At 44.1% G+C, this 13626-nt stretch overlaps 1 protein-coding gene across 11 annotated transcripts in view; it reads left to right on the top strand.

Annotated features, from left to right (window-relative positions):
- PITPNM2 (phosphatidylinositol transfer protein membrane associated 2) overlaps positions 1-13626 on the top strand; it is a 141977-nt gene that overhangs the window by 108257 nt on the left and 20094 nt on the right. For 8 of the 11 annotated variants that reach the window (XM_072880454.1, XM_072880456.1, XM_072880450.1 and 5 more), the window contains 7 exons: positions 1807-2051; positions 2535-2724; positions 3778-3897; positions 4262-4473; positions 9306-9481; positions 9875-10045; positions 12733-12882. In XM_072880454.1, the coding sequence (XP_072736555.1) occupies positions 1807-2051; positions 2535-2724; positions 3778-3897; positions 4262-4473; positions 9306-9481; positions 9875-10045; positions 12733-12882 (1264 nt within the window). The remainder of the gene's footprint in view (positions 1-1806; positions 2052-2534; positions 2725-3777; positions 3898-4261; positions 4474-9305; positions 9482-9874; positions 10046-12732; positions 12883-13626) is intronic. The other 3 variants (XM_072880458.1, XM_072880457.1, XM_072880455.1) reach the window with 1 other exon arrangement.

Below are 13626 nucleotides of genomic sequence, written 5' to 3'. Positions count from 1 at the left end.
GTTAGGTTGCTAATGTGTGCCTGGGCATGCTTTCCTCCCACCAGCAGGTTTGTCAGGGACTCAGTCGGTGCTCAAAGGACAACAGGTGATTAAAGATGCTAAAATGAGAAGAATTTGCCAAATGGAAAATACTGCAGCCCTCCACCCCTTCCACACCCCCTCCTAATGGCTATTTCTCTGCCTCAACAGGGAGTTGCCCAGGATGTTCTCAAATGTTGTCTCTGCTAGCACAAGGGATAAGGCACAGGAGGAAAGATCAGTACCTGCTTTCACATATCTCCGAGGTGTTGGGATGGGGGATTTGAGTCTGTATGGGAGCTGTAAACATTGAAAGCCCTGGTAGCGACTAGATATTAAAAATAGTTCCTGCTCCATTGTGTTCTAATATGTGACCAGTACCAATGGATGCTCTTGTACCTGCTCCTGGGGCATCAGGATTGGCCTTACAGCTGTTCTGGCAGGGCACTTAATGATAACCCACTCTGGAGTTCAGATACAATTCCCTCCTTCCCCCAGACTACAGCCTGTCTGTTTAGGCAAGGAATTGAGTCAACATAATAAGCAAAAGACCTGGACAGCCAAAATAAAAACCTTTACTGTGTTCATGTAGCAGTCTCCTAGCCAGATGTTGGCCAGTCTTGGGTCACAGGATCTTGAATTTTTTTCTTTTCAGTTCCTCTTTTGCCACAGTATAAGCAAATCTGAAGTCTTATTTATAACTTCTGTCATAGGCAAACAGATGCAATGACTGATGTCTTCCTACAACTTCTTTCCCCAGTAACTTGCCACTTGCTGACCTGTTTGATCTTATTTGTTAATTTTGATGAATGTGTTTTACTGTCAACTGCTGCAGCTGAGCTTAGCACCCCAACAGAAAGCAACATCCATCTTTTATTTCTTTATTTTTCCGCCCTAACGCACACTAGTAGTGTCTTTACTGCTGCCATGTTTTACCTGGTTAAAATTTTATGCAATTTTTTTTACTTTCAGCATTCCTTCTGCTTAGGACAGTCAGTTACGCTGAGGCTGTGTGTGTGCATTTGTTCATGCACGTGTGTAGGATAAGAGACCTGGAAGGAGTAGTCAGGTTCTCGGCTGTTTTATCCAGGTGTATCTAATGCCCATTTCCATAAATTAAGCACACTCCTTCTTGAAGAGAGTTTAGTTTCTTACCCACAAACCTGCAGATTTTATTCTAAAACCTCATATCCCCTGTGTTTAGAAACCTGATTTTCAGTCTACACTTATTCAGGATCAGTTTGGACTCCTGTGCTTGTGCCTGCACTGTCCTTTGACTTAAGTGCCTCTCTTCCCTCCCTAGCTTTCTTTACTCATCTCTACTGTGTTTGAGAGCAGGGATTTCATTCTCAGGTAACTTTGTGAAGCAAATCAAGCTGAACTCTTTTAGTCTCTGTTCAGAAAGTTCGCATGCTTCTTGTCCTTCTGTGGTCCTTGTCACACTGCAATTATCTTTGTGCGTGGATGGCCCAAACTGAACTCAGTCTTCTAGATGGGGGCTTGCCCAAGGCCTTGTATCATGGCTAATACTGTTTCTGTTGGAAATACTTTGCTTCACAGATTGTTGTTTGCCTCATCCCTGAGTGGACTTGATGTGGATAGTGCATTTATTGTACGCACCATGTGTGAGCTTGGGGAAGAAAAGGTGATAAAATTTGCATAAAATACACTTGGTCCAAACTCTTGCAAAATAAGAGTTTGCAAAAAAACCTCTTGCAAAAACAAACAAACAAAACAACTCTTTGCAAAATAAGCCTTTCTACTGTGCTCTCTTTCATTCCCACCTAGGATGAATCAGTGCAGCCATTAATGCAGCCAAGTAAAATCCATGTCCTCCTCTTGGTACTCCATGGAGGGAACATCCTGGACTCAGGAAGTGGTGACCAGAGCTCTAAGCAAGGGGATGTCAACACCATCACGACAGTGTTTGACACAGTGATGAGGGTACACTACCCAGCTGCTCTTGGACACATTGCCATCAGGCTAGTCCCTTGCCCAGCCATCTGCTCTGAAGCCTTTTCACTGGTATCCAGGTAAGTTGATGCTACTTTGTCGCAGAGAGACACGTATAAAATTTCATTCTTGGGTTTTGGGTTGTTTTGCTTCCCTGAAATGTTCTGCATGTGGTATTGAAAGCTCTGACCACGCTTTGAGAATGCACTTATTAATACACTAGCGAGGCATTCAATCTTGATTTCATACTTAGCTGCAGTGAATACAGTAATCATGCAGCGAGAGTTCTGAGATTGATTTATTCTAATTAATCCAATAAATACTAAGGCTTTAATTCCTTGTCTGAGGGTTGTTCTGTCAATGTAAGTATGTTGTCCTTGAAGATTTACGTTTGATGGGAGGGAAAGATTTATTAAGCTCTCACCCATTCACAGTGGAATAAATGGCCTTTCTATCTTGAGGCTTTTTTTAATGAACCGCAATACTGACTGTACTGTGTGCAAATGGTTTTCCCCACTCTGTATGTTAGGTTGAATATTTCCAATGTCTCTTGCCCTATCCAGCCTCAGCCCATATAGTCATGACGAAGGCTGCCTGTCCAACAGCCAGGATCACATTCCCCTTGCTGCACTCCCTCTGCTAGCAACATCATCCCCGCAGTACCAAGAAGCGGTAGCCACAGTCATCATCAGAGCTAACCAGGCCTACAGCGAGTTCATCAGATCCCAGGAGGGCATGTCATTCAATGGCCAGGTGAGCCAGTGGCTGTTTATAGCCACAATGAAAGGAAGAGCAAGTGAAGCAATTTCCTTCTGAAGCTCTCTTTTCCATTAATCTCTGAGGAGAGATGGAAACATGACAGTTTTGAGCTGCAATAAGAAAGTGTTGTGCTTCCATTTCTTTCTTTCTGAGAGAGAGATTATTGCTTGTGCTCTGTCTTGAACCTTTGGGATTCAAAGCAGAGTCTGAGCTTGTGTTCAGAAATGAAGGTACAAAGCTGTGAAGTTAATCAATTTTCAGCATGACACACCTTTCCAAATCGGGAATGGTACCTTTGTTACTAAACATGATCTCTGCTGCCATTGCAAACCAAGGATATTTAAGCATTCCCATCTTTAAAGGACCTTCAGCAGCTTGCGCTGGAGTTGTCACAGAAGTGGGTTTCTTTTTTGAGGCTGTGCAGCTGCTGTGCCCCATAAAAGACCATGACTGAGCCTCACACCTCTGTGAGCAAAGTGACACTCCAGCCCTGCGAGGTCTGAGCTATTGGACTAGCTGTCACGTTGCACTGCTGTAGTGTGATTTATCCACCCTGAGCTTCTTCCCAGCCAGCGCTGTGCCTGGGGACCCAGACAGCCCTCTCCCACCCAAGGGTCTCAGTGCTTTATTGTGCCTATCTGCTCATACCCTTGGAGGCAGGACAGTGTTCTCTTCTCAGGGTACAAACAGGGGGCAGAAGCACAGGGAAGCTTGCCTGAAGTAGCACGGATAGCTGGCAAGGAGGGAATCAAGCTTGATTTTCTGAGGCTGGAGTTAGTGCTGTACTCAGTGCTCTGTGTTGCTTTCACTTCACTCCAGTCGGCTGGTGGGAACAGCCAGAACATATTAGCTATGTTAAATAACGAGAGTCTGTAGGGTATGAGTGGATGTTCGTTGACTGAATAGTTTTACTGATGAAAGAACTGGGCATCCTGTTACTGCAGCTTTCCTAGGTATAATCCAGCACTCCTTTTAACTGTCATTTCTGAACTGAAGTCAAGGGGCTGTTTATTTTTCCTTCTCCCCTGCTTTTGTTGCCTTTTTCAGGTCTGCTTGGTAGGGGACTGTGTTGGAGGAATTCTGGGATTTGATGCCTTATGCTACAGCAATCAGACTGTGTCCGAGAGCCAGAACAGCAGTCGGCGAGGAAGCGTTGTGAGTGTCCAGGTAATGCTGGCTCCCAGTGTCTACTGGGAATAGGTCTGCTGGCCACAGCGCTTCCGTGGCCCCTCTTTTTAGTAAGGATCTTTTCATGAAACAACAAAGACACTTTTCCTTACCAATGACAAACATGTGTCTTAAGGTGCATGTGTGTCTCAGTTTGGGTGCATCTGCTCTGAACAGGGATGCTTCACCCTCTGGTGTGAAGCTTCACCCACATCCTTAGGAAGTGGTTTGGTCTGAGGTACTGTATTGCCCTCAACTGGATCTCGGGGTAGATGGGGAAAGGAGGATAGAAGGAGAAGGATATAATGTGGGTGTATTCCTGATCAGTTGTCAAAGTGGTAAATCCACGTATTTCAAATCCCAGGATACCGACCTCCTGTCTCCTGGAATAACGGTGAACAACAGCTATTGTTCCAGTGGCTCTAATCTGGAAGCCAGCAGGCACCTCAGCAGGAGCAACATTGATATTCCCCGTAGCAACGGAGAAGATCCAAAGAAGCAGCTGCCACGAAAAAGGAGTGATTCATCAACCTATGAACTGGACACGATAAAGCAGCATCAAGCCTTTCTTTCCAGGTAAGATTTTGAAGGAACAGAACCAGCAGTATTCTGGAGCTGAGACTGGTGCATCTGTGAAACCCAAATGTTGCTTTGTCATCCTGTGATAAGCAAGGTGGAGGAAAGTTAATTTAGATTGGAGTGGTATAGATTTCAGTGTGTTGTATATGCAAAAAAAATTTACAGCACTATTACTCAGTGGCAGTGAGAGAATCCAGGTGCTCTACTGCATCTTTATTACAATGGCAAGAAACCCTTCATCCTGTTGCTTGACGGCTGAGGCAGTTGGGTAGCTGCATTTTTGCTGTGCTGCAGTTGCAGGATGGAGATCATAAAGCAAATGTAGAAACAGTGCGAGGGAGGAGGGTGAAGCAGAACTGGGAATCCAGTGTTGTTTTAATTTCAAAACATCTCTGAAAGCTGATTTTTGAGTTGGCTGGCCTGTTCTTGGGAAATGTGGGGTGAGCCAAGTATCCTTTAATTTTGGCTTCGTTCAAGTGTGAGATTGAATTGCAGTGCCCTTTCCTGTCACAGGAACAGGTTTATGCTGTCATGGTGGTAGGATGCTCTGGATGAGACATCCTGAACCCTAGCTGGTTGGCTAGTTCATGGAGCGACCTTCAACTGCACGTGAGGATTGTTCTGTCTCTCTGACTATTTGGCAAAGCGACCCAAGTCCCCTGTATGGAGCAGGGACAGGGGATGGTATTCTGTCCCCTGCCAGGGCTGCTCCGTTGCACCAAGGTCGTGTTTCAAATCTGTTACTCACTATCAAAGCCCCCAGCATCACATTCCTAAGCTTCTTCAAATGGACTTTCAGAAATGTATCCGTTAACATAACCAATGAAATTTTCATAGCAGTCTTTCCACTGCCGCTGATTGTTCAGGGATTACTTCTGTAAGCCCGGAGGCTTTTTCTGACTGAATCATCATCTTCAGCCTGTGGAACTGGACAGTCCAGACCTTTTCCTCCTGCAGGCCTGGAGGAACTGCAACATCCTCTTAATCCCTCTTCCCCACGTCCCAGGTACTAGGCAGCAATGACCTGCACAGCAAACACCATTATCTGCATTGCAGCTGTGCCCAAGGCTGTTCCTTTTGCCCTGTGCTGAGCTGAAGGCTCTTGTCCTGCACTTCTGCTCTTCCTTCACTACTTGCAATCGTTGCTCCAGCACAGGGACTCGTGTTGTCCTGCCATGTCAGGGGCCCTTTTGTAAAAGATTCGTAGGAGAGAGAAAGTATCAAAGTGAATGTCGTCGGTGCACAGAGATACTATGTTCAGAAAGACAGCTGCATTTACAAAAACCACAATAAGCTTCTCAGCTATTTCCAGCAGGTTAATAAAAGGCAATCAGTCTCTTGTTCTTACCTTATCAAAACAGCCTCCTGTATTACAGGAGAAAATATGAGTAATGCAAAAATGTGCTCTTTCTCCTCCTTGTTCTTGACCTCAGGAGCACGGACTCAGCTAAGGAAAGTGGGCTGGCATCTTGTTGCAGTTTTACATCTAGTTTAGAATAAGCGCTGGGCCTGGCATGGATAAGGCATTGCAGTTTGTTGTTTTAAATAGCTTTGTCCTAGTCCCTCCTGCTCCATTGCGCCTGCTCCCAACATGAAGCACCTGGGGGGAGCTTGGCAAGGACTGTCAGTGTGCTGATAGATTGGTGCACCTTTACTTCTTTTAGGGTTTTATATCTTCTTTTTTTTTTTTTTTTTAAATCTACTTCTAGACCTTGGGTCAAAAATGGGTGTCTCCCCACAGCTCAAAAGCAAGATTCCCTCAGGGACAGGGGCAGGCTGAAGCTGCTGTATGAGCTCTCTCCGCATCTCTCCCCCTCCGCTCCCTGGCGCAGGGGGGGCTTGGTGCAGTGATTCACCTCTTCCCCTCCAGCGTGATGGCAGGGCGTCACACCCGGCCCTGGCCCTTGTGCTTACGGCTGTCGTTACGGAGCCGCACAGTCATCAGCAGAATGCCCCTTCAGCCTCTCTGTCACTAAGTAATGATTTTCCCATACGAAAACCAAGCCGTGATGTGACGCGGCTTCGTGCAGGAGATTGGCAGAACAGAGCCAACTTTTCCTAATGGGCTCAGCAGACGGGCAGCCTGGCATATGGGAGCCTTTCTGTGCGTGCCGATTGCAGATTTCAACTTGTGCCAAAGATACTCATTTTTATTCATGTATCAGACCTACCCGCTTCCCTGGGATAATGCCCAGCAAGCCAGAGCAGCATCTGGAGATTACAATCACACATTTATTTTTAAATTCAGTCCTTCTGCACAACTACATTATTTCTGGCTGTGCTGTACTTGTATTATTGTAAATGAGTTGATTTGCTTCTGAAATCCATAAGCTCTTGTTTAATTAATGCACACAGTACATCTGCTGCTTTTTAAAGGGAGAACAGGGCACTGTAGGTTGCTTGGAGCATGACAGATTCAGAGTTCCCCTTGGCTCTCATTTCTTTTGATTGCTAAAAAGACTATCAAGTTCCCAGTAAAAGGAGAGAAGCTATCCAAATTGCTCAGCGGTAGGAGTGCTCTTGTTCTCTTCCATTCCCCACGAAGAGATGCTGTGGGGAGATGGGTGGAATACACCAAAAACCCCTTGCACCCGTCCTGCCATAACGCAATCTGCTATCAGGGTTTCTTTCTTTTGTGACTTTGTTTGAATCACATTGCTGTTGCCCTGTCTTCGGCAAAACTGAACGTGTTCTAAATAACTTTGTATTCCTTACACACAGCAAGCTTAAGGCACTGCAGTCTTGTCAGCTAAAATAATTGTAGCTTCACTGAAGGTGGCTTGTTTTTAAATGTGTTTGTGTTGCACGTCTTGGCAGTGTGATCACAGGGAAGCTCGTTCACATCACAGAAATGGGAACATGCTCATTTTAGCTGTCACTGCTGTAACCTCCTGTTCCTCTCATTTTTGACATCACTATTTTGACTTTCTGTGATATGTATGTCTGGCATAAGTAAGCTTGTTATTTCCCTGCGGTTGGTAACCTGGAGAATAGTACTGTGCGTGTGCACGCGTACACCTTTAGAGAATACATGACAGTGCGGCATGAGAAGAAGGTTTTTCTGGCATCCTTTGGGAGTGGTGGTCAGCAGAGGTGCTGTCTCTGGGATGATGCATTGTTTGCCAAAGCAGGAAAACAAAGTCCAAGTGAAACACATTTTTTTCCCAAATTTGTGAGTATTTGCAGCTGCTCATTTATTGAACGGCTGTCCCAGAGGAGGAGTGTGCGTGAGCAACTGCTCCGGTGCTACAGATGGTGGGGAGTGAGCGGCCCTATTTCCATGAGCACAGCAGTGCTGGGACGTCGCTGCCCAGCCGGGCAGCCAGCACGCTGCGTTCAGAAGTGGCCTTGATGAGCAAGTGCTATTGCATACGGAGACACAGCAAGTGCTGGTGACCACCTGGAATTTTGACTTGGGGCCACAGAGCTGGCAAGAGACTGCTGCATTTGCATCATCCCTGACTCCAGGCCAGTAAACCTTTTATCCAACCCAACTGTTGTGGTATCCATTTATCCTACATATTTTATAGAACCTTTTCAAATGCTTTTTAAAGTGTTTGCAAACACCCTGTTAAGTCACTGCTGGTACTCTGTCTTCAACTCTCCGCTTCTAATTATAACAATGATAACCTGGCAAGGCTGCTGTCTGAATCTGTAGAATCTGGAGAGGAGAAGAAATTGCAGCTTATCTCTTTTGGGTGGTAACAGAAGAATCTCAGAAACCCTTTTGTGAACCAGGTGATTAGTGTTACCCATCTGTCATTTCACTGTCTAATCCTAGATCTAGGCTGCAAAGAAGCACTGCTTCCTAATGTGGGGGTGGATTCCAGGGATTTTCATCTAAGAGTTCCTGCTGCTTCTTCCTCAGTGTCTAAGCAATATGTGAATTTAAATCTCTGTGTTAAACCTGTGTACTGCCCAGCCTGCACTGCACACAGGTTCAATTTTACAAAGAGATTTGACACCTGAAAGGGGGGGAAAGCTAGACATGTTTTATATCATTATTCTTTTTAAGTACAGTTACCTGGAGTTGTTGGGCTGGGGTTGACAAATAGTTTGCTAATAACTTGACAGATGTGGCCTCATGGGCAGAAGAGAAGTGGGAGAGTCCTGGGTGCATGATAAATACAATTTACTATACGGCCGCTGAGTTAATTACCCCAAAGTCCCATTCCCAGTGAATGCTATACACATGCATGGAAGCTGTGGTGCAAAATTGGTGCACAAGGATATTAGAAACCCTTTTGCAGATGTTGATCTTTCTTTTTCTCTCTCCTCTCCTGCTTTCTTTTTCTTTTTCAATCCTATAACATTTGTCCAACTACTTCCACGAGGAAGAAATGGGTAAGCACAGATTTCTGTAACATGGGAGAATAAGGTGATGGAAGGAACTCAAATGTTGACAACCAGAAAGCGTAGCAGTAACGTCTGTAACGGAGTGAATCACTGTAAACCTGCTTTTTTCCCTGCTACTGTAGTAATTTTGGCTTGCTGGTTATTTTGTCTTGCAAATTACTATTCCGCTAGCAGCGACCAAGATTTGACTCCTCAAAGAAAAAACATTTTGAGGAGATAGGAGTGTGTAAATGAACCCACTTGAAGCTTGGATTTGGACAGTCTAAATTATGCCAATGAAATGGGGTAATTGTTTGGGGGGACGTTCTACTGGCTAGTAAAACTACAGTACTGAGGCATGGTGGGTTGATTGGCACAGTTCCTTCACTGAAGAGAGAGAAATTATATTTACTGTCAATCACTTATCTGGCCTTCAATTATGAAAAAAACCAGTGTGAATAAAATTTTGACTTTATTTTCTGTTCTTGTCCCAGTTTACATTCTAGTGTGCTGAGAAATGACCCGGGATCCAGGCGATCTAGTAGCTCTACTATGTTGGATGGAGGAAATATTGGAAAGTTTGAATTTGAGATCACTGACTTCTTCCTCTTCGGTTCTCCCTTGGGTCTTGTTCTTGCACTGCGAAAAACTGTCATTCCAGCTCTTGACAGTAAGTCCTGAGTTAAACTGCTGAGCTCACTTAGTGGATGGTGTAAGCACCTCCTGCTACAAATCCAGTAATTTGATGAGACAAACTGGTAAAAACCAAACATTATATAAACATTTATTGCACCGTAAGGAAGCAGATCACTGTGTGCTCTAGCCAGTACTGATTATACGATTTATTTGCAATGTACTTCCAAGCATTAAAAATACTGGGCAATTCTTGGGTCTATAAATATTGTAATAAATTTTTTCAGTTGACTAAACTGGAAGATGAGGGAGATGATAAATCCTTAGCACTTTTTTTTAACCCAACAGTTGTCCTTTTTACAGACAAATATTTACAATATTCTAACAAATAACCTTTTGATGCTTGAGGGTTTTTTCTTCATCTTTTTAGTCTTTCAGCTCAGACCAGCTTGTCAGCAGGTCTATAACCTGTTCCACCCTGCAGACCCATCTGCTTCACGCCTCGAGCCTCTTCTGGAGAGGAAATTCTACCTTTTGCCCCCCTTTAATATTCCTCGTTACCAGAGGTTCCCACTGGGTGATGGCAATTCTGCTGTTCTGGGTAAGTCACTTTGGCTCCATATTAGCTGTCTAAAGGGTTATATTCACACTTTACATGAAATTATCAAAGCAATTGGGAATGACAAGAAAGAGAATTGGCCCTATAATATTAGCTTTATTCCCGATTTACCAGAAAAGTAGTTTTCTTCCAACAAAATCAGTGCCTTGTGACCCACATGCCCTTCACTTGTCACACCAAGGCCATCAGCTGCTGAGAGTGATGATGTGGTGACCTCTCTGTGAAGGTCCCTGTCTTACACCCAGGCTGGTGCTTGTGGTTGGGACTGAATGAAACATGATTAGGTTGACTGAGTTTAGGACTTTGATGCTTGGAGGTCCAGTGAAGACTGGAAGGAGCAGAGTCAACAGTGAGATAATGAGATGACTTACTTGGTTGCAACCTGTGCTTTTTCATGGGACAGGCTACTGCAGATTGGTGGGCTGGTGACAGTGCCTTGTCCTTGCCACCTTGCCAGTGAGACACTTTGTCTTCCTAGGATTCCTCTGCCATCAGTGGCCTCTTCACTTGCTCTACCCCAATTGCAGCAGTAACAAAGTCTAAAATGGCTGTGTGCATGCCCTTTTGTCTTACCGGGTTGCATTTGAAACAACTGTGTCCTGACCATGCCCTGCCTCAGCTCCCATTACATCAGTGCTCTTGCAGTTAATCTAATAAAATAAATTATATTTCCTACCATCTTCACCTCACTTCTGTGCCTAGGCTCTCATGGTCTGTTGCCATTTCAGTGCAGGCTCTCATTGCAAGGAGCTGTCAGGGAAGCTCACTATTGTGCAGAACTAAATTTGACCTTTCTGCTTCACCTAAAGCTTTGGTTCCCTGCAGCGTCAGGGCTTTGGGGCAGGAGGAAAAATTGCACCATAATTTTTCCCTTGTTAGAGATTGTTAGTCAACGGCTACTTAAAGCCAACATTGCAACCAAGAGTCACTACTACAAAACTAGACTTACAGCACACAAGAAATCACGCTGGCAAACCAGAGTAGAATATCACAGCCACCAGCTAGAAAGATTGAGAATGTGGTTGTTGATTTTTTTTTCTTCCCAAAGCTCTGGTTGCTTTCCATTTGTTTAATATTTGAATCATGCAGGACTAAATGAAGAGGAATATGTATCTAGAGCTGAATAATTCTGGTGGTACTCTGCATCACTTTTTAAATTGAAAATGTGAAGCAGTGGTCTCCTATGTATCAGTATCTTTAAAGATCGTATTGTAATTGCTGAATCTGGAGGTCTGATTTGTTAAATGGGCATAAATTAAGCCCCATGTTTAATAAAGTGAATAAAATACTTTCTGCAGGCCCCACTCACTTGTCAAATTTAGGAAAGATCTTGCTAAAACACTTTTTAAAAATGGATCCACCCACAATTACATTTGTACCCAGTCCAGTTACAACAGCTTGGGGAATCTATAGCAACTTGAAAAGCAGTTTGATTTTTGGGTGTATTCTAGGTATCAGCTGCAAGTGGCTTCTTTAAAAAAAAATAAAATCCTAAACATCTTACCTCCTTCCTCTTAAATACATTTCAAATCCCCTGTTCTCACTGAAGCCAGAGGTAAAAGCCCCGTTGACACTGAGCAACTTGCGTTCTGGTTATCATTCTGTACAACAGCACGGATCTTTTTAGTTTGCTGTGCCTCCCTAGACCTTTGGGTTGGCTGTGTTTAGAGACACACTTGCTATGTAGGGGAGAGGAATTAAACAGCAATTATCTCAACTATGAGAAGGGTGGAGTGATTTCAAAACCCTCTCCAGGTTTGAGCCTTGTTATTTTCAAAGATGCTGCTCTGCTGTGATGAATAAAACTGACAAAAAAGCAGCTTTAAATTCTCTCCTCGTGTAAGACAAAGCCTCTTCATTTGCTTATCATAAAGTAACAGGCTATTCCTTTCCATTAGAGTCAAAATTTCAGTGTTGTGATTTACACATTACCCAGAAGGACTGTTCTAACCATGATTTGCAAAGCTGCTACTGAAGTTAGTGTTCACTGTAGGGCGCTCCAGAAAAGTTAATTGCTGCTATAATTAAGCTATGTGATTTGGTGATCACGTAAAATTCAGGTGCTCAATTGTAATTAGTTATGTACAAAACCTTCTGTAACACTGCTTGTGCATATTTCCTTGTGCAGATAGCTAGCTTATTTAAAGTCCACGATTCAGAAAGCCTCTTAGACTTTTTTTTTGTTTTTCCATCTGTACTAAATGTTGGGTCCCTGTTTCATTACAACCAACTTGCAGAGTGAAATCAAATTCACGTCCTTGCTTACTCCTGTGCTTTGCACTGTGTAGGCTGAGTCTGATTCAAGTAAATCTCCCCTTAGAGCGAGCTGTCTTTCCACGTAGTAAAAAGATTTCTCTGGATCTGCTGGGTATTTATGGATTTGGCTCATTGGAGAAGCTGGTTAAGAGGACTCCCTTTTCTTTTGTTGTTGAAATGCCATTGTTGTGCTGTCCTCTGCTACCAGTTAATCTCTCTGATGTGAGTCTATTTGGAAAGTCACCCATGTTTTGTTTCTTTTACTCTATTTGAAGGTTGTCCTTTCATTGAAGACTCATAGTTGAAGCGCTCAGTTGTAACTGTTTGTATGTTAACACTTTGTGGCCGCATGTCTGTTGTTCTTTGTCCTTCTGTTTTGTTTTGTTTTGTTTTTTTTTCCCATCTGCTTCTAGTTGAGACAATCCAGAACAATCCCATCCTCCTCATGGAAAGTAGCCCTCTGGGTGCTCTCCAGCACCAGGACAGCTTCATGGAAACAAGTATCCCCGTTCCCGTACTGAATTGGCAAGATGTTTCCAATAAAAGTGCTGGTTTTGCTGAGTGTGTGTAATCTACACTTTTGTATTGTCTACGGTGTTGGGTACTTGGGGTGCTTTTTGGAGATCATACAGTTGCCTCCTGGAGTTGAAATCTTCATGCTGTGTCTCAGGCTGTGCCACATGAAATAACGACTTGGGATCATGCTTGGGTGTACCCAGTCTGGGAGACCCACCATGCAAAGAATGAGTTGGGATTACAAACTCCGTCCCATACCAGTGTTGATGCTGGAAGGGGAGACTGCTGCCACATATTTACTTTTTTCCGTCTGTGGTGGCTGTGCTGCTGGAAAGAGGCTTTGGCACAGCAAGACAGAGTCCCTGGGTGGCCCTGCTCGTGCGGTATGCGCTGTGCGCAGGATCCCCTGGGATGGGTTGGTTGTCTGCAGTGTGCATCTCCCCAGCAGTCAGCCACGCTGCACTGTGGCCAGAAGTCTAATTAATGTCTGTGTCACAACAGATTTTGTCCATTTGAGTATTTCATGTTTGGACACTCTTTGTGGCTTTGCTGAATACAGTGACTGAGGCTTTCAGACCCCAAGGTGGCTATACGTGTTGGCTTTTTAAAATTAATTTCTTGACTTCTGCCGTAAAAGCAAAGTTTGCATTTGGTTTGCTTTATTTTCCATCATAAATGCTGCATGGCCTCATTTATTCTGGTTGTGGCTGGTGCTATGTCTGCGATTTTAATGAGACTTGACTTTGTTTTCGTTTTTTCTTCCCCGTGTGTCTTACTTGCTCATTCTTACC

Source organism: Ciconia boyciana, chromosome 15, assembly GCF_034638445.1.
Source record: "Ciconia boyciana chromosome 15, ASM3463844v1, whole genome shotgun sequence".
NCBI lineage: Eukaryota > Metazoa > Chordata > Aves > Ciconiiformes > Ciconiidae > Ciconia > Ciconia boyciana.
This window is presented reverse-complemented; position numbering and strand designations above follow the sequence as displayed.